This window comes from Oryzias melastigma, linkage group LG21 (assembly GCF_002922805.2).
Source record: "Oryzias melastigma strain HK-1 linkage group LG21, ASM292280v2, whole genome shotgun sequence".
In the NCBI taxonomy this organism is placed as follows: Eukaryota; Metazoa; Chordata; class Actinopteri; order Beloniformes; family Adrianichthyidae; genus Oryzias; species Oryzias melastigma.
This window is the reverse complement of record NC_050532.1, coordinates 27,474,780-27,493,636: the sequence shown is the minus strand read 5'-3', so window position 1 is coordinate 27,493,636 and position 18,857 is coordinate 27,474,780. Positions and strand designations below refer to the sequence as shown.

At 43.7% G+C, this 18,857-nt stretch overlaps 2 protein-coding genes across 2 annotated transcripts in view; both read left to right on the top strand.

Annotated features, from left to right (window-relative positions):
* fn1a (fibronectin 1a) overlaps positions 1 to 7,957 on the top strand; it is a 32,051-nt gene extending 24,094 nt beyond the window's left edge. Inside the window, exons 35-49 of the mRNA XM_024286215.2 lie at positions 561 to 772; positions 883 to 970; positions 1,039 to 1,224; positions 1,299 to 1,388; positions 1,659 to 1,850; positions 1,918 to 2,007; positions 2,666 to 2,777; positions 2,854 to 3,073; positions 3,154 to 3,324; positions 3,390 to 3,528; positions 3,604 to 3,771; positions 4,123 to 4,248; positions 5,069 to 5,175; positions 5,269 to 5,388; positions 7,054 to 7,957. Of these exons, the coding sequence (XP_024141983.1) occupies positions 561 to 772; positions 883 to 970; positions 1,039 to 1,224; positions 1,299 to 1,388; positions 1,659 to 1,850; positions 1,918 to 2,007; positions 2,666 to 2,777; positions 2,854 to 3,073; positions 3,154 to 3,324; positions 3,390 to 3,528; positions 3,604 to 3,771; positions 4,123 to 4,248; positions 5,069 to 5,175; positions 5,269 to 5,388; positions 7,054 to 7,122 (2,090 nt within the window). The 3' untranslated portion in view covers positions 7,123 to 7,957. The remainder of the gene's footprint in view (positions 1 to 560; positions 773 to 882; positions 971 to 1,038; positions 1,225 to 1,298; positions 1,389 to 1,658; positions 1,851 to 1,917; positions 2,008 to 2,665; positions 2,778 to 2,853; positions 3,074 to 3,153; positions 3,325 to 3,389; positions 3,529 to 3,603; positions 3,772 to 4,122; positions 4,249 to 5,068; positions 5,176 to 5,268; positions 5,389 to 7,053) is intronic.
* Positions 7,958 to 8,837: 880 nt separating this feature from the next.
* umps (uridine monophosphate synthetase) lies at positions 8,838 to 15,192 on the top strand. The gene is made up of 10 exons (XM_024286216.2): positions 8,838 to 9,116; positions 10,220 to 10,373; positions 10,486 to 10,610; positions 10,683 to 10,870; positions 10,940 to 11,037; positions 11,103 to 11,263; positions 11,325 to 11,442; positions 12,394 to 12,569; positions 12,648 to 12,762; positions 14,505 to 15,192. Exons 1-10 carry the CDS (start codon positions 8,967 to 8,969, stop codon positions 14,675 to 14,677), a joined length of 1,458 nt encoding a protein of 485 aa, XP_024141984.1. The 5' UTR covers positions 8,838 to 8,966; the 3' UTR covers positions 14,678 to 15,192.
* The last annotated feature ends 3,665 nt before the right edge of the window (positions 15,193 to 18,857 follow it).

The following is an 18,857-nucleotide window of genomic DNA, read 5'->3' as shown; positions in this document are numbered from 1 at the left end:
GAAGATTTGGCGATAAAAGCAAAGCGGCTCAGCCAGCAAGGCCAGGTGGGCCCCATGTGGTTTAAAAGTGGGCAGAAATGTGGCCCCGATTGGGTTTGTCTGTAGTTTCTATGGTGGTTCCACCTGTGTTTACCCACAGTGGCGTAAGTGGGCAATGGCGTAGCATGCTAGTGAGCTCCACTGTAGCGAGCCAGCAAATTTTGCTTTAGCAGGCTTGCAAGCTAAACTGCATCTAGCTAGTAAGCTCCGCTGTAGTGAGCTAATGAGCTAAACTGCACCGAGCTAGCGAGTTCTGCCGTATTTAGCTAGCAAGCTCCGCTGTAGCGATCCAGTGACCTCCACTGTCCACCAGGCGGCTGACTAGCGCAGCAACCCAACCCACTGATCGCCCACTTGAGCAAAGTGGGCCACCACAGAAACCGTGGACAAACCCAATCGGCGCCCACATTTTCACCCACTTTTAAACCATGTGGGGCCCACCTGGCCTTGCTGGCTGGGGGAGTTTGTATTTCAAAAGTATTTTTTACCTCCACCAACCTCTCCTTTCATGATCTCCTCAGCCATCGGCCCTCCATCAGACCTCCGCTTCTCCCGGGTTGAACCCACATCTTTCACTGTTCACTGGACCGCTCCGGGTCAGGAGAACCGGATCAACAGCCTGTCCGGCCTCACAGGGTACCGCGTGGTGGTAAACCCCAAAACCAAGAGCGGCCCCACCAAGGAGGTCAGCCTCGCCCCAGACTCCACTCAGGCGTACATCACTGGACTCATGGTGAGTGTGTACGCTCATCCCGGTACTAACAGAACCGTCCTGAAGGAGAAAAACTTGTTTTTATGCAGAAATCCCTCAAAAATCCACAAGAATTTTCTGTATTTTGTTAGATCGCGACGACGTACGAGGTCGACGTTTACGCCTTGAAGAACTCCCTAACCAGCAGGCCGGTCCGTGGGGAGGTCACCACTCTGGAGAGTAAGTCTTTGACTCCCCAGCAGGAGAAACAGAACCTCCCCCTCTCTAAGCACCCTCCCTCCCCACAGACATCAGCCCCCCCCGGCGAGTACGCCTCACTTCCGTCAGCGACTCCTCCATCACGCTCACCTGGCGAGCCAAGTCGGAAACCGTCTCCGGGTTCTTGATTGAATCCAGCCCCACCCTCTCCTCCCCAGACTACGTCCCCCTCCGACGGACCCTCGGCCCCGACTCACGCTCCTACACTGTCACAGGTGAGCAGCGGCGTTCACCCGAGTCTACCTTCACAGGTCGTTAGCTTCCTAACCCGTTCACTTCTCCACCGAAGGTCTGGAACCCGGCACCTCCTACAAGGTCACCATCTACGCGGTGAAAGGCAACGGGCGCAGCGTTCCTCATACCATCACTGCCACCACAGGTAACCACGCCACAAAGTCACCTGGGGAGTGTTGCACCTCAGCATGGAGAACATCAACGGCATTTTTAAACAGGCACTTAAAAAAATCACCATCCGTTTGATCAAACTTTTATTACTTTTATATCCTTAAACTTTTCTGCATCAAAAACATGGCAACCATAATAATAGAGTTGTGTTCAATGAACTGAATCGACTGTTCAATGGGGGGAGGGGGTACTCCATGTTGAAATACCAGCTGCAGTCAGTAATCTTTGACTCGTCTCCGTTTAGCTCAATCTCAGGTCATCCCTCCCACCAATCTGCGCTTCACCTCCCTGACCCCCTCCAGCGTTTCGTTCACGTGGGACCTCTCTCGCAGCCCGAGGGTCACGGGTTACTACGTGACGTACGAGGAGGCGGGGGGCTTGCCCCTGGAACTGGTTCCTCGGCCGCACGCGGGCCAGAGCTCCGCCACCATCCGAGGTGAGTGTGGACAGCCTTGGGTTTGTGTCAGAGCTGTGACAGACTAATAAAGGTTTGGCCGTTTCAGGGCTGAAAGCGGGAACGGAGTACGTCATCAAGATCGTGGCGCTCCAGAACGCCTTGAGGAGCACGCCTCTGGTGGGCAAAGCCAGAACACGTGAGTCCGTCCTGCCGGGTCCAGGTCCTCCCTACTGAAATACTGTCTCTTTCATCTTCTTTATACCCTCGTCAAAATCCTCCATGGATATCAGTATAGGATGTATAGTTCAGCATACCTCAGTATTTATACTACGGGATCTAGACTTCAGTTTACTTCAATATTTATCCTTTGAGATCTTTACTTAAGCATACTTCAGTATTTATACTTCAGCATTTATGCTTCAGTTTACCTCATTATTTATACTTCAGTGTTTATACTTTCGTATTTATATTTTGAATATATGCATAAGTGTTTAATCTTCAGTATTTATGCCGTAGTTGAACTTTTGTTGAGCCCCTTTTTTTCTTTTTGAGGCCAAATTTTTAATGCTTTAAATTTGTATTAAAAAATAATTTATTCTTATAGAAAGATGCAATAACTTCTTAAAAAAGTAAAGTACTTCAAGTTTGCAGTATTACCTTGCTGCTCTGCAGTGTTGTCTTTAATCCTCTGTTCTCCGAGTCACAGTCTGACCTGCACTTTATTCATTTCTCAACCTGATGCCAAAACAAAGCAGACTCATGTTGACCCGTTTTAAAAGCTGTGACCTTGACCCGTTCCTCTCTCTGTCTTTTGTTTGCCTCTAACAGTCCACATGTTTCTTTTATGCCCTTAGAACCGGACTTTCCTACCATCCATCACGCCTTAGAATCGCAGCTGCCCATTCTTCCCGTCCCCCATCTGACCAACACCGAGATCCTGGATGTTCCAGAATCCTTTGACAAGTTGTGAGCGTCACAACTTCCCCAAAAATCTCCCTTTTATCTCAGAAGAAGTCTTTATTTTATTCTCCCTTTTTTCCAGTTTTGACTCCAACCAAGTCCACCTGGCAGGTACGAGTGGTCAGAACCAGCCGGGCCAGCAGGGTCAGCACATCTACACGGAGTATCAGAACCTGGGCCCCAATAACGGACTTCACGGCCCCTTCAGTGGCCCTAAAGAAGGCCAGAGACCCACTCTGAGGGAGCCCCTGGTTTATGTTCCTGTTCCGGGCCCGGACGGACACCGAGTGCCGCTGGTTAAGGTGGTTCAGCTGCATCCACGTGTTTTCATGATCCTTCGATGTGGGGCTGACTTTGTCCTGTTGTTCTGTCGACCCTCCAGGTGAGCGACAGTCACCTGCCAGGTTTAGCGTTAGCTTTCCCTGAAAACGAGACGGGACTTCCCCAGGAAGCGCAGACCATCACCACCATCTCCTGGCAGGCCGTCCCTGAGACGTCCGAGTACGAGGTGTCCTGCAACCCCGTCACGCTCCGGGACGAAACGGGCTTCCAGGTAAGCCGCCTCGCCGGCGTCAAAGAGCGCAGAGCGACCCCAGCTGAACCTCCCTCTCCTCACAGACGCGGCTCCCCGGCTCCTACAACAGCGCCACGCTGATCGGCCTGACGTCAGGAGCCTCTTACAACGTGGTGGTGGAGGCCATGAAGGAGGGCGCCAAGGAGAAGGTTCTGGAGGAGGTCGTGACCGTGGGCAATGCTGGTACCGTCCTCTCTGTCCCCCGCTGAAGCCAAGAAAACCATCATTCCTGCCGAGTCATGACTGGGTTTCCTTCAGTTCCAGGCGACGTCCCCGTCGGCGCCGGCCAGGACGCGTGCTACGACACGTTCACGCACACGCACCACCAGGTGGGCGCCGAGTGGGAGCGGATGTCCGAGACGGGCTTCAAGCTGTGGTGCCGCTGCCTCGGGCTGGGCAGCGGGCACTTCAGGTGTGACTCATCCAGTGAGTGGCTTATTAACCCTTCCCAGCATGCTTTGCAAACACCCAACTGCATCCCATGGAATTGAAAATGGATAATTCTATGGAGTAATACGATGTCAGCATGGGCAGCAGCAGAAAGATTTGGATGATTGAAAGAAATTCAAACATTGATCAAATCATAAATGGATCTGCTCATGTTGATCAGAAACTGTCTGAAATCTCTGAGCTTCAGTTTCAGTCACTTCTATTGTCCAGATGGTCTAACATGACAATAGAAGAGCTGAGCGTCTCTCGGGTTCAGAAGACGTCCTCATCTGTGATTTCATTTATTCTCTTCTTCTACATTTTTCTCTTCCACCCCCACCCAATCAGAGTGGTGCCATGACAACGGCAACAACTACCGCATCGGCGAGAGGTGGGACCGCCGCGGCGAGAACGGTCACATGATGAGCTGCACCTGCCTCGGCAACGGAAAGGGAGAGTTCAAGTGTGAACCGCGTAAGTTTTCTGAGACGATTGCATGTTATTAGTTGTGAGAGTTCTTAGTCAACGTTCACACTTTAGTGATTCTCCTGCTCCTTTCTGTACGGTTTTAACACCCGAAAACTCAATCACACTTTTAGCAACTTCAGCAATCTTGGTATCAAAACGTTCAGCTGGTTCAGGACATAAACTTGATAGTTTTGAAATATTGAGCAAAATATGCTCCATAGTAAGTAAATGATTCTTTAAGCTAATTGGGATTCAAGCTAATATTGCAGCATTATGCTAGCTGTTTTAGCAAATTTTGATTTTTTTTTTCAGTTTTTTAGCTAATATTTCAGGAAGCTATCAGCTTGAGCATTTTTAGCTACCACTTACTGAATTTTCAACTATTTACTCTACGTCTTCGAGCTACAACATTCACACTTGCAAATATTGCAGGTAATGCTATTTATCTATTATAACTTATATAATTTATTCATAGTCCCACTCCGATCATCTTCTGATCCGATTTCAAAGCGCTCCAGTGTTTTTTTTGTTTATGGTATTTTTCTTCTGCTCCTGGTTCACAACGATTTTACTAAATAAATTCAAGGAAATGCAGTTTTTAGCCTAATTTTCTTGCCACAAGAACATGTTATGAATTTTCATCAGAGTGGGTCTTTAATGTTTCATTTCTTTGCTGTTCGTCTCTCAAACGTAGGAATTTCCTCTTTGGGTTAAAAGATCTTTGTTAAAAACCGGCGCAGCAGATTTCATTGATGAGACTCTTCATATTTCAGTCCAAACTCTCCTTTAAATCTATTTTATTTCTGTGTCTCTGTGATGTTTGTAGATGAGTCGACATGCTACGATGACGGGAAAATGTACCAAGTTGGAAACCAGTGGCAGAAGGAATACCTGGGAGCCATCTGTACCTGCACCTGCTACGGAGGACAGCAGGTAGGAGGAGCTACGTCTGACACCTGGGTCACAGAAATGACAGTTTTCTGAGGAGCTGCTGCTCATGGCTGCTCTGCTCCTCTTCCTCTGAAGGGCTGGAGATGTGAGAACTGCAGGAGGCCGGGGGGACAGGCGAATGTGGAGGCCGAACTGCTGCAGCCGCCGCCGTCAGACGCTTACAACCGCTACCGGGAAAACGCCCTGAAGAAACTGGTCAGTGCGAGCGCCGTTCAAAGCTGCAGTTTACAAACTACCTTCAGATTTAATTCACACTTTGAGAAGTCATCAAAATGATTTAGAATCTTCTGCTGTGTATCTTACTATTTTTCTTGCAAACAATCTGACTACCAGAGAAAAAAAGTCCATTCCAATTAATCTCAAATCTACTAAAAACTACAACTCCCAGAGTCCCGCCTGTTCAAATTTGGTACAATTGAAAAGCCCCAAATGTCTTCTGTAGAAACCAAAAACAGTTTTTAGAAGTGTCCTCCACAGAATCAAGGAGTGAGGAGGATGTGATCTTCTTTTTGTAACCCGGTTCTGAACGTTTTACATGTCTGTGCGCGTGCTACCACAAGAGGGCGCCAAATATGACTGCAGAATTACAAACATGCATAATTGTATGGAGTGATTTTTGTGCCACCATACTGCAAGCAAAAGTTAGTTTTGAGATCAAAATTTTCTAAATTGCAAACAAAACGTAAAGTTTTAATAAAAATGATCATAATTTGCAACTAAAAATATTTAATATTTGCTTTAAAAAACATTTTTGCGTTGGCAAACTTTTTTTTGCTTGCAAATCTATTTATGTTTGCAGCTCAAATGTTTTTAGATGCGTAGTGCCTCATCTCTCTTTCACCTACTCTTTGCAGAGACACACGATTGGATAGAATCTAGACCAATCAGCAGGCTGTTTGCACAAACGTAATGCTGAGAGAAATTTTTGAACGCAAAAATCAAAGATAGAGCGAAAGAGAGATGAGTCACTACGCATCTAAAAACGTTTGTGCTGCAATCGCAGAAATATTTTTAAAGGAAAGAAAAAGTTTGCAAATGCAAAAAAAAAATGAAAGCAAAAAATATTTTTTGATTCAAATTATGATATTTTTTCTTAACACTTTACATTTTGTTTGAAACTAAGAAAGTTTTGATCTCAAAACTGTGACTTTTGCTTGTAATATGGTGTCACAAAAATCACTCTATAGAATTAATGCAATCAAATCAAAAGTAAAACGACAAAAGTAACGGTGAAAAATGAAAAAATGTAAAGCTGTCCTCATAATTCAATGTTCAATGAGCAAAATAATGTTCAAACTTTAATGAAAAAGATCAGGAAAATTATTTTCAAAAATGAAGTCACAGAGTGCAGAGTTGATTACAAATATTTAAGGGACAAATAAACATAAAAAGTGATTACATATTCACAAAAGTGACAATCTGACTTACTTTACAGCAAAGATTTTCAGTTAAAATAATTGTAAATTTCACATTGATCATGTATTAAATCACTTAACTGTACTAGAGTACATCCACCTTTTGGTGGAGTTGGTGTGGCTGTACATGCAGGTGTCTGACCTCTGATTAGATTAAGGTGATCCTAAAGCTGCTTCCAGATAATCAGACATCAGGATTTCCTGTAATCTGTCTCAAATCTTCTTCCTAAAGGAATCATAGAACAGTTTGGACTTAACTGTGTTTTGCAGAGGAAAACATACATGTAAATAATACGAATTTTCATATAATAATTGCGTAAAGTTTTCATAAAATGTGTCCGTTTTGTGTTTTCCTCCATAAAGTTCCCATCTGAAGTGTTTTTTTTAGATCTGAAATGCTAAATGCTGAAATGCTAAAACAAATTCATGTTTTTGTCCTGTGCAGAACATCCACTGTCCCATCGAATGTTTAAGGCCAGAGTTGCTTGCAGATGCTCAGAGCCAGCTGGAGTGAAACGTGAGGAGAGGATGGAGGAAGTGAAACTTCTCCTCCAGCTGCAGTAGAGAAAACATCTCCATCCCGTTTGGACTTCAGGCGTTCACCTCACGTCGTGCCTTATCAGGACTGTCTGAGCTTCTCTTTTGGACACACATCCTGCTGCTTCCTCACCCAAACGTTGCCTCCACAAACTCTGCTGTTTTGTCCACACGTTGTCTGTTTTCACTGCTGGAGCTCTGGATCCGGAACCTTCCGCTCAGCTCGGATGAAGATGACGGCTGCCACAGAACCGTCTGACGTTTTCAGACCAGCAGATCTAATGCGGCCACTCAGTATTCTGTTGTAAAGTATATTTTATTGGTAAACTGCTTCCTCAGCCTCCAGCTGGTTTGCTCAGATAAACATCTCCATGATGCCGAGTCAGCAGTTTTTCCAAGTCATTTTCCATCCTGTTTTTCTGGTCCCCGAGCTCAGCAGCTGCAGGTCGTTGATCTGAAATCACACTTTCATCCTCTAAAGGAAAAGCACTGCCAACGTTTGAGATTGTATGAACGGCCCTCTTTACCCATCGGATTCTGAAATAAACCATTGAGGTTCATAAACTGCTGAGACCTCTGAAGGTGAAGCAGACTGACCCACCAACAAGGAAACTGTTTCCATGTGATCTGTGTTTGATTGTGTTTGAATGTTTTCATTTCGTTTATTTATCCCTTTTTACTCAGACGTGTTTGCTCAGTGCTAATGTGGGGGTGTACACTTTGTTTTTTGATCAACTTTTTATATTTTTGCAGCCAAAACTGAACTACTGTGGACTGAATCTTTTTAATAAACTTTTAAAGAAAAACATAAATCTGTTGTTTTCATATTTTATTAACTTCATCGCATCATTTTAAAAACAGAAAATATCCTAAAATAAAGTTATGATCTTTAAAAGCAAGATTGTTTGACTCATAGAAAGAAAAACAGACTAAAACTGTCAGACTAAAGATACTTTTTTAAAGTTAGTCTTCAATAAAGTTTTTCCATCAACTTCATGTAAATTTGATTAAAAGATAAATGTTTCAATCTGAAAAACTATGATCAAAAGTTGCTTTTTTCAGTAAAAAGAGAAATTTAATCAGTTATTTTTGTTGTAACCAAAACCCCAAAACTGTATCCAATATGAAACAATAAATGATCAGCTGTTAACAAATATTAGTAACTTTTAAGGAAAATGATAAAACGGTTTGAACCCAGGACAGAAATTACTGTACTGATGTACCTCAATGTTTTTACAGACAAAATTAAACATTCATGTGATAAATAAGTGTAAGAATATGTCTACACCCTCAGGCTTGTTTAGTTGACTTGATTTAACTGCCAAGCTTTAAATAAAGCAAAAGTAAATTTATTTATTTTTTTGGTTGGGGAAAAGAAACTAACTTTGACATATTGAGGTGAACATATTATGAAACCACTTCAAAGCTTAAAGTTAACATTTAAGAATAAAATAAAATTCAACTTACCAGTAAAGTAGGAGAAAATCAATATTGAAATGAGAAATCTTTTAGTTTGAATCACACAAAAGCGGATTGTAGGATTGAGAGCTTGAGTAAAAAAGGACAATATTGGTGCCAAGACCAAGTATTTTTGTAGTTTGCAGCAAGTAGAATTTTTTAGTAAACAAAAACCTCCAGGTGACGCCCAGAGTTTGATTGGACAGCGTGCTTTTAACCCGTCCTCCAGTCTGCTCCACACGTGTGACCACACGGCGGCTCTTATTCTGAAGGAACTGAACGGAAACGCCTCACGTCACTTCCGTGTCAATATCTAAAGCGCGGGTTTGTAGTTTACTTGTTAAAACTCCGAAATCCTCGAGCATGGATGGCGTTTCCGTGGAGAGTTTGATCCTGAAGCTCCATGACGTGAACGCGGTGAAGTTCGGGGAGTATAAGCTGAAGAGCGGCCTGATGACGCCGATCTACATCGACCTGAGGGTCCTGGTGTCCCACCCGGGACTCATGAACCAGGTCGGTGCGCACGTGCCGTCCGCGCAGGAGCCCCGATTCGTGTGGGGGAACACTTTCTTTCAGAAGGCAGAAAGATCTTCTTCAGCTGGAAGTTTCTGGGTTTGGGCTCAGAACTTTGCAGAACCGGAGGATTTTAAATGTAGCTCATCTGTGGGCCGGATTAAAAGGTCCGTCGGGACCAGGCGGAACAAAAGTTTAATGCAGATTCAGCATCACGCGGGACCTCTCATAAAATGTATTATAGGAAGAAAAAAAAAAAGATCTAACCCGACCTAGATGTGGAGTCCCGAGTTTCCACATGTGATATTGATTTATTCAGTCTATAAATCCATCTTTTTCTTGATTAAATCAGCGTTTTTGTTTGTTTTTGGGTTTAGTGTTCATCATCTTTTGACCAAAGTTCGGTTAAATCTGTGGAAACTTCTCTGTAACCATCCAGTTTATTATAAGTTTAAAAAAAAATCTAAATTAGACTCGTATCGTGAAGTGTGTTGTGAATCTGAATTACTTAAACTCTTCACCACACCAATGAAAAATTGGGTTTTTTACATGTGATTGTAGCATTTATCTGATTATAAAAGGAAATTTATAACTAAATTTAAGTTCAAAACTGAATTTCTGAGTTTTTTTCTTTAATTCAATTTGTTGTGAATTTGGAGCAGAAGAAAAAATGTTTGAACAAGATGGTATTTGTGATGTTGAAAATCGGTGGGCGGGACCACAAGCTTCCTGCCCCGCCCCATTCTGATGCATCCACCTGCAGACAAATAACATACATTTAAACTGCATAGAGACGATATTGCTCGTCTTTTTATGGGGGGGTGGAGGTTTAGTGGGCTGCAGGCTAGTGGGAGACATAAACAGAGAAAGGGGGCGGGGTTTCTCCATGCAGACGGTCCACCCTCGACTCAAATGCAGAAACTATAACTGTTATACCCAAATTAAAAAAAAAAAAAAAACACTGGTAACCGCATAAAAGACGATGGAAGTGTCCTTAAAGACGGTGGTTTCAGACAGATGTTTGTGCATCGTCTCTAATCTGTTATCTTTATCATAAATAAGATGAAACGTGTTTTATAAAGTGAGTTTTGGGCTTTTTCCAGGTGTCCAGCCTCATCTATCAGCGCGTGAAGGAGGAGGGCCTTCAGTTCGGTTTGGTGTGTGGCGTTCCGTACACGGCTCTTCCTCTGGCCACCATCATCTGCTCCACGCACGAGCTGCCCATGCTCATCAGGCGGAAGGAGGCCAAGGACTACGGTGAGCCGGGCAGCCACTAGACCTTGTTGTGGTTTCTGACAGTCGGTCTGTTGTTCTCAGGTTCCGTCTGGAGGCGGATCAGTTTTCTGGCTAACCTTCCTCTGATTGGTAGGAACCAAGAAGATGGTGGAGGGCTCGTTCTGCGAGGGGGACACGTGTCTGATCATCGAGGACACGGTGACCAGCGGCAGCAGCATCCTGGAGACGGCGGACGTGCTCCTTAAGGAGGGACTGAAGGTGCGGCCTGGCGGCTGAGCGGCGGCGTGAAGCGCTGCCGCAGCGAGCTGAGGGAAACTTTTGTCGTTGAAGGTGACGGACGCCGTCGTGTTGATGGACAGGGAGCAGGGCGGCACGGAGATGCTGGCGTCCCGAGGAATCCGCCTCCTGCCCGTCATCTCCATGTTCAAGCTGCTGGACGTCCTGCTGGCCGCCGGGCGCATCGACGGGCCGACGGCCGAGAGCGTCCGCAGGTTCATCCAGGACAACAACACCTTCAGGTCCGGCTCTGACAGGTGAACGCGGGAGCGGGTCGGCGGTCAGAGGTGACCTCTTCGTTCCTGTTTTAGGCCCAAGAAGGAAAACGGCGGTGCGGTTCCAGCCCCCAAGAAGGCGTGTCTGGACCTGAATCGGGAGCAGAGCTATGCTGAGCGAGCCCAGTTACCGAGTACGACGTCCTCCAGAACCGTGGGTCCAGTCTGACTGTGGTAGCTGACGTTGTGTCGTCCTCAGACGTCCATCCTCTGGCCTGTAAGCTCCTGAAGATCATGGAGGAGAAGCAGAGCAACCTGTGCGTTTCTGCTGACGTGACGAGCGGCGAGGAGCTGCTGCGGCTCGCCGAGTCGCTCGGCCCAAAGATCTGCGTTCTGAAGACCCACGTGGACATCCTGAAGGTAGAGGAGAAGCGGCCGCTCCACCGACGGCCTTTTCTGATGACGTGGTGTTTGCTGACAGGACTTCACGCTGGACTTCAGCCAGAAGCTGCAGGCTGTGGCCGACCAGCACAACTTCCTCATATTTGAGGACCGCAAGTTTGCCGACATCGGAAACACCGTCAAGCACCAGTATGAAGGTGAGTCCGCCGCAGGTCTGGGGCTGCCGCCATTGGTCGACAAATCGACTGTTAAAATAATCGACCAATTAGTCGTTACTTTATATTACATGGAGTCAGACTGTAGTAAAGATGAACAAAACTCTAACTTTTTTATATTTTATAGTAATTTTTTTTTTTAAATTGAGTTTACCTAATATTTTAGCATTATGCTAACTTTTGTGGCTAGTTTCTTATCTTCTGTGAGTTTTTTAGGCTAATTTAGAGATTAGCTTCTATTTTAGCAACATGCTAAAGTTTTTGACTAATTTAGTTTACTGAGGAATTTTAGGCTATGTTCGAGTTAAGCTAGTATTTAAGCTACGAGCTAGCTTTTGGCTAAATTGGGATCTATTTAGTTTTTTTGGGATAATTTAGCAACGAGCTAGCTTTTTTGTTTAGCTTCTATTTTAGCAACACACTAAATATTTTTGCAAAGTTGGCATCTATTAGACATTTTTTAGCAATTTTACTACAAAATCTTAAGAAGTTTAGGTCAACCTCGGCGCTCTTTCATAGTTCTTTAGTGACATCTCTGGTCTTTTAGCAAGCTAACATTTTGCAAATAGCGTTAGCATTTTCAGAAAATCCCTTCTGCAGTTAAAGTCAACCGCGTCACTTTTTTCAGCAAAAAGCTTCAGCATCTTCAGTGACTACTTTCAGAAAAAGGCATTCACACTAATATAACTTTTCTAGTTTAATCTTGTTTCAACACCAGAAACTAATGAATGAACAGAAGCTCCACGACTCATTAAAAGTTGAATAAACGACCATCTTAATTGTCTTTATTTTAGTTGGTTTAAAGCTAATGACGGTTAAGATGTGTGTTTACATCCACTCTGTGAATAATCCGATTACTCGACTGTTAAAATAATGGTTTGAGTCCCGTTCTTCCCGTTTGCGTTCGACTGATCGGTGTTTTTGTTTCTGCAGGCGGCGTTTACCAGATCTCCTCGTGGTCCCACATCGTCAACGCCCACGCCGTCCCGGGACCCGGCGTGGTCCGGGGCCTGAGCGCGGTGGGGAAGCCTCTGGGCCGCGGCTGCCTGCTCATCGCTCAGATGAGCTCCAGCGGCTCCCTGGCCACCGGCGGATACACCACGGCGGCGGTGAGCTCTTCTGCCGTGGCGCTTGCAGCAGAACCGCTCGCTTTACCGCAGCGGCGCCTTTGCTCGTTTGTCTTACAGGTGCAGATGGCGGAGGAGCACTCGGACTTTGTGATGGGGTTCATCTGCTGCTCCAAGGTCACCCAAAACCCCCAGTTCATCCACATGACCCCCGGGGTGCAGCTGGAAACTGGAGGTAAATCTGACTTCATAGAAAAATCTGCTGGGAATAAAAAAAAAAATGAATCAGTTGAGTGTGACTGTCTTGAATTACTTCCACTAAGATTCAAAAATCCCCCCCAAAAAGATTTTTTTTTTTTTGGTGTAATGCAGTAATTTCTTACAGACTACAATCCAGAAGGAGCCACAAACTCTCCTTTGAGAAAATAAACATTTATTTTTATGCTACGGCAGCTATTATGATAAACATATTTGTTTTTGGCTATAACACAAATATAAAGAGATTTTTTTTTTTTGTTTCTAAAATATGAAATAGTTTACAACGTTTGACATAGGTTTGTATGACATCCTTTCAAAATAAAAGACACCCTGTACCATATTTGATTATCTTAATGCAGCAAATGTAGGAAGTGTCATGTTTTATTTTACCATCGTTGGTGGATTGGGTCGTCTGTCCTCCTGCTCCTGGTCGTGGACTGCAGTTCTGCTTCATCTGGACTATGGACTTAATCATCACTCGTCCCTCAGCTCTATATGAATGAACTCTACTCATATATGCAGTTTTAGCAGCTAACTTTTCTTTAACCGTTCTGGTATCTCCTGTCCGTCCTGGGATGGGATCTCTCCTTCATGTGGGAATCCCTAAGGTTTCTTCTTTTTTTCCTGACTCAGGTTTTTTAGGAGTTTTTCCTTACCGCGAGGGAGGGTCTAAGGACAGGGATGACCGTTCTTTATAGTCTGTTTAGTTTTTACCTATTGTGCATATTTTATGACTCCATCTGTGCATCTGTAAAAACTACAGGCATGAAGCCCAATGAGGCAAATTGAATTTGTGATATTGGGCTATATAAATAAAATTGAATTGAATTGGATCTCGGTCAGATATTCATTAATCAGAGCTAAGTGACCCATTCTGTATTATTATTATTAATATTATTATTATTTATTTTATTTTTTAGGACAGTAAATGACAGTTAAAACCCTTGAATGAATTCTGTCCGTACAATAATTATGTTTAAAATTATTCATAGACTGTTTTCATCTTTACTAGTAAAACTAAAAAAAAATGAAGTTTAGCTAATATTTTAGCTACATGCTAACGTTTTTTGGCTAATTTGTTATCTGCTGTGATTTGTAGGCTGATTTAAAGTTTAGCTTGTATTTAAGCAACAGGCTAGCTTTACTGTTTATTTTGGGATCTACTGAGGTTTTTTTTGGCTAATTCGGAGTTTAGCTCATAATTAAGAAACACACTTAATATTTTTTACAAAATTAGCATGTCTTAGGGATTTTTAAGCAATTTTACTGCAAATTTTAAGAAATTTAGGTCAACTTAAGCGTTCTTTCATAGTTCTTTAAAGAAATTTCCAGTCTTTAAACAAATGTAGCAATCTGCAAATAGCTTTTGCATTTTCAGCAAAAAGCTTCAGCATCTTCAGTGACTATTTTCATAAAAAAAACATTCACACTAACATAATCACACGTAATGCAAGTTTTCTTGTCTCCAACTGGTTTTGTTGGTTAAAAAGTTCTGACATATCAGTCGATGTGTTTAGTGTCACTTTGAAGCTGCATTGTAAATGTTTTTATTTTCTTTAACCCTGAGAGCCACGATGAAGTCAAAGAGCCTCATAGAGCCTCATGCGTCTCTGGAGCCGTTTCAGACCTCGGTGTAATGTCACTGTTTCACCACAGGGTGGAGCTGTAGCGTCAAAAACCCCTCAGTTCCTGATCGTTTGCTCCTCCTCCTCCTACCAGGAGACGCTTTAGGCCAGCAGTACGCCACCCCGGAGGACGTGATTTGCAGGAGAGGCTCTGACATCATCATCGTGGGACGCGGCATCCTGGAGGCCTCTGATAGGCTGAAGGCCGCCGAGTCGTACCGGCGGGCGGGCTGGGACGCCTACATGAAGGCCAGGAGCAGCCAGTGAGGTGTCGGAGATCATGTGGCCACGCCTCCAACAAATCAGCTGCTGTGGTTTCCCGCCGTCGCGGCTCAGCCTGGTTCGTCACGTCCCAGCAGGACTGCAGAAGAAGTCGCTGATTCCTGCTGTCAGACTGTGATCACTCAATCTAGTGATATTTTTGTGGAGTTGTGTGAATTTCCTGCTCCGTTTCTCCTTAGGGTCCAGACATTTCCTTCCTCCGTTAAAAAGATGCAATCAGTGTTTTCTCCGCCTCTTTCGTGTGTGAATGTTTGATTCTTCTTTGATCATCCGTGTTGGATCAGCAGGTCTTTGGTGCATGTCTGCTCCTCCTCCTGGTCATCTGTCGGGGTCAAAGGAGGGTCATGGAAGGTCATGGAAGGCGTGAGTGCATGTGTCCCAGGATTCATGCGTGTGATGTCCTCTCCCTCAGATGATGACATCCAGACTGTCAGAGTGCCGTCCGTGTTCTTCATGAAAAACTGAAAACAAGCTGTTGAATAAACTCTTTTCTGTACTTTTTCTGACTCCGTTTTTTATGTGTTTGAGGAAACTTTTAGAAAGATAAAAGCTTCTCTGAAAATAAGCAGATTGACATGAAGTTCTTTGTGTGGAGCTCAGGAGAAACTTCTCAGAAAATCACTTTAAGTGAAACATCAAACGGTGTCAGTGCTGCAGAAATTTTCAAAAACACCTAAACGCGTCAAAATAATTAAAATTGGCTTTAATCTCCTTTAATTAGAGTTTTTCGTTTACAAAGAACTTTTTACTTTTGATTAGATTGTTTGATCAGACTTTAGAACACATGTCAAAGTCAAGGCCCGGGGGCCGGATCCGGCCCTCCAGATCATTTTATTCTTATTAATGGCCCGATGTTATCTTGTTCTCATTTCTAACTTGTATAATTTTGACAAAATATATTTTTATGGAAAATATTAAAGTATTTTAAGGTTTAATTTGATTTAATCTGGAATAATATTCCTGCATTTTATTATTCATAATTATTTTTAAAAAGTTACAGTTTTAAAGTTTTTAAAATTGGTGTTCCGCTAGCTTTTAGGACTATAAGGCTAATTTGGAGTTTAGCTAATATTTCAGCTACATGCTAGCTGTTTTAGCTAACCTAAGTTTATTTGATTTTTTTAAGCTAATTCATCATTTAGCTAGTATGTTACCTGGCTATCAACTTCAGCATTTTTAGTTATTAATTTCAGCATCTTCAGCAGCCAAATTCAGCTTCCAGCATTCACACTAGCATTACAGCTAATGTTATATATCTAGTTCATAATTATGTTTAAAAGTTCCAGTTTTAAAAATGTAGTTCTAAAGTGTTCAATAAATGTTTATTCTGTTTTAGATTTTCTCCCCTTGTGCGATTGAGTTTAGAATCTAAAGTCAAACTATTTCTGAAGTCAAGACTATTGAAATGTAAAGATTTTTGTTCTTTGCAGACTCTGCTCATTTTTAAGGCCAAAAATGTTAAGTTGCCGTGTGGTTTACAAAATCTTTTTGTTATAAATGAGGTAAATAGCTGAAAAAAGCACGACTTTCAAGTACCTAAAGTAAAAACTACACTTTCTGGGGTTAAAGCTTGAATTCCTTGGATAGTGACCTAAAAAAGTGTTATAGTATTGTTTGTTTTAAGTTTAAATGTAAAAACAAGAACAAATAAATGATAAAACATAACTGGAGATGCCAGAATGACATCTGTTCATGTTGTAGAGTCAAAGGAATCATCTCAAAAACGAACCATTTTTCCTGTGTTCAAACGTACTTCCTGGATTTATCGTCTTCGTCACACAGCAGCTCCAGCAGAGCCTGAGGACAGCGACAGCAGCAGCAGCAGCAGCAGCAGCAGCAGGATGAGCTGTAAAAGCTCCATCACGAGATAATGCGTTTGATGCTTCTAACATGTTTACTGCTGACCATTACGCTTGAAATCGGAGCTGCGCCGCTTTAATTTACACACACGCAGCCGCCTGATTGGCCGGCTGTGTTTGCTGATGAACAGACACACGGGAGCGTCGGGTCAAAGGTCAGCGGTGGCCCTGGGCCCTGAGATGTTCAGGGAGCCTGGATGATCCAGGCGTGAAGGGAAACACCAGAGATGGAACAGATGCACCAACACCAGGAATGAATGACTGATCTGGACCTCAGAGGTGAAGACAAAAGAGCTCCAACTGGACAAAATTCTGCTTCAATTTGAGCTTTTTATGTCTTTGCTTCACTGAGATTAAGATACATTCTGTTTTCTGGCTTTTTAATGTGTGCCTCGGGCACCTCGAGGAGCAGCATCCTTCGCTTTGCCTCGTCGATTTACTCTTTCACGGCGTGATTGTGTTCAAAAGTTGCGATTAATAGTGATTAATCACAACACAGAAGTGTGATTAATCAGATTTTTAAAATCTGACTGACAGCGTCAATTGAATAAATAAATGCTCTAAATGTACAGTTTTGCATGTGATTTTATTTTGTGATTATTTGCAGATAATAAGTGGTTGGCAAATACTGTAACACAAAAAGAAAAATGTGATTAATCGCGATTAATTTTCCCCCATTTTGAGATTAATAGTTAATTTTTTTAAATCAATCCCGGCTCTACTTTAAACATGAAATAAATAATCAAAGCATTATTTAGTTAAAAAATGTAGGGCTGTAATGATACATTTGAATGATTCTGATCATATCATGATCTGTGGTTGACGATACGATTCATAATCAATATTGATTCTTTCTGAACGATCCAATTCATTTACCTAATCATCTTTAGCTCAATTTAAATTGTATTTTTCAATGAAAATATATACATTTTCATTCTAAAACGGTTTAAAGATGGTATAGATCCACTCAATCAATACCTGCCTCCGACAGATCAATAAATCGATTCATTGAGTAACGTTTCACCAACATTTCTGGATGAATTTAACTTTAGCTTCATGAAATGTTCCATAACTTGATTTGTAGTTTCGTTCCTCTCTGGATGACAGGTGTCTGCGCGCGCGGCTCTCAGCAGCAGGTACGGGATCTCAGGAGGATCACCTTTAGACTTTTGGGTTCAGAAAAGCTGGAACCGTCTGATCCGCGCACAAACGTCTCCTCAGCGCGCCCGCGCCGTCATTTGCAAGGCAAAAGCTGCAGGGAAATGATGCGCGAGCAAGGCCCTATACGCGCGCGCGCTGTTGCCAGGCGCCCGGGAGGAGGAGGAGGCTCTGAGATAATTCATTTCACGCGCGTGCGTGTCTCACCCCTCACCCCCCCAGCAGACACAGAGGCAGCAGCCCCTCCCTCCTAAAGTCAATATTGGATCAAGCGCGACAGGTGTCCGCGCGCGCGCACCCAGGAGTCACCTCAGGGGGGAGGAGAGATGGGGGGAGCGTGCGCGCGCGGGACAGGTATAAAGAGTGCACACCTGTCACGGCAGCAGTACTCGGCGCGCGGGGTCAGGCCTCTTCTCCTGCAGGTAGGTCGTCATTTCCTGCAGAAAGTTTCCGGAAACCTTCTGACTTTTTAAATGTTTTTATTGTTTTTTCTCTTTTCTTTAATAAAACAGGAACGCCGCGCGCGCAGCACGCACGAGCCACCTTTGGTGACTTTTCCTGTTTGTCCGTATTTGCTTCACGTTGAGCCTCACGTACAATACCTGAAGATGAAGTTTTGTTCGTTCGGCTCGCGTTACGCAGGTACGGGTCAGCGGCGGGAAAAGACACCGGCGGGAAAACCGGGAGAGGAGCTGCGCGCGCAGAAGAATATCCTGAAAGCGGCAGGAAATCTGCAAAAAAGTTACTTTTTTAAAAAGAAAATGCATCATGTGACTCCAGAGGTCCAATGAGAGGGCGGGAAGGTTTGGATGTCAGAATGTGTTTGTGCTGCATCTTCTCTGAAAGGATGCAGATGTTGGTGGAGACTCACCTGAGTGCTCACCTGAGGGCTTACCTGAGGACTCACCTGTCCAACATCAAACCACCTTCATTTGCTCTCCAGAGCTGCAGGTTCCTCCCGAACTGCAGGGAGGAGGTGTTAATGATTGACTATCATCATGACACCTGTCACCTGGATGTTGAAGGATCCGCTCCAGCAGGTGAAGCGCAGGTGAAGCCTCCAGGTGTTTGACAATAAACAAACTGACGTGTCGCTTTGCTGGAACGGATCCTAGTGAGAAACGTCACACAATCATCCGAAACGATTC

Coding starts and splice junctions, on each gene's coding strand:
- umps (XM_024286216.2), top strand. CDS start 8,967: ATGGATGGCGTTTCCGTGGAGAGTTTGATCCTGAAGCTCCATGACGTG. Junction 10,374..10,485: donor GAAGGAGGCCAAGGACTACG/GTGAGCCGGGCA, acceptor TCTGATTGGTAG/GAACCAAGAAGATGGTGGAG. Junction 10,871..10,939: donor CAGGACAACAACACCTTCAG/GTCCGGCTCTGA, acceptor TTCCTGTTTTAG/GCCCAAGAAGGAAAACGGCG.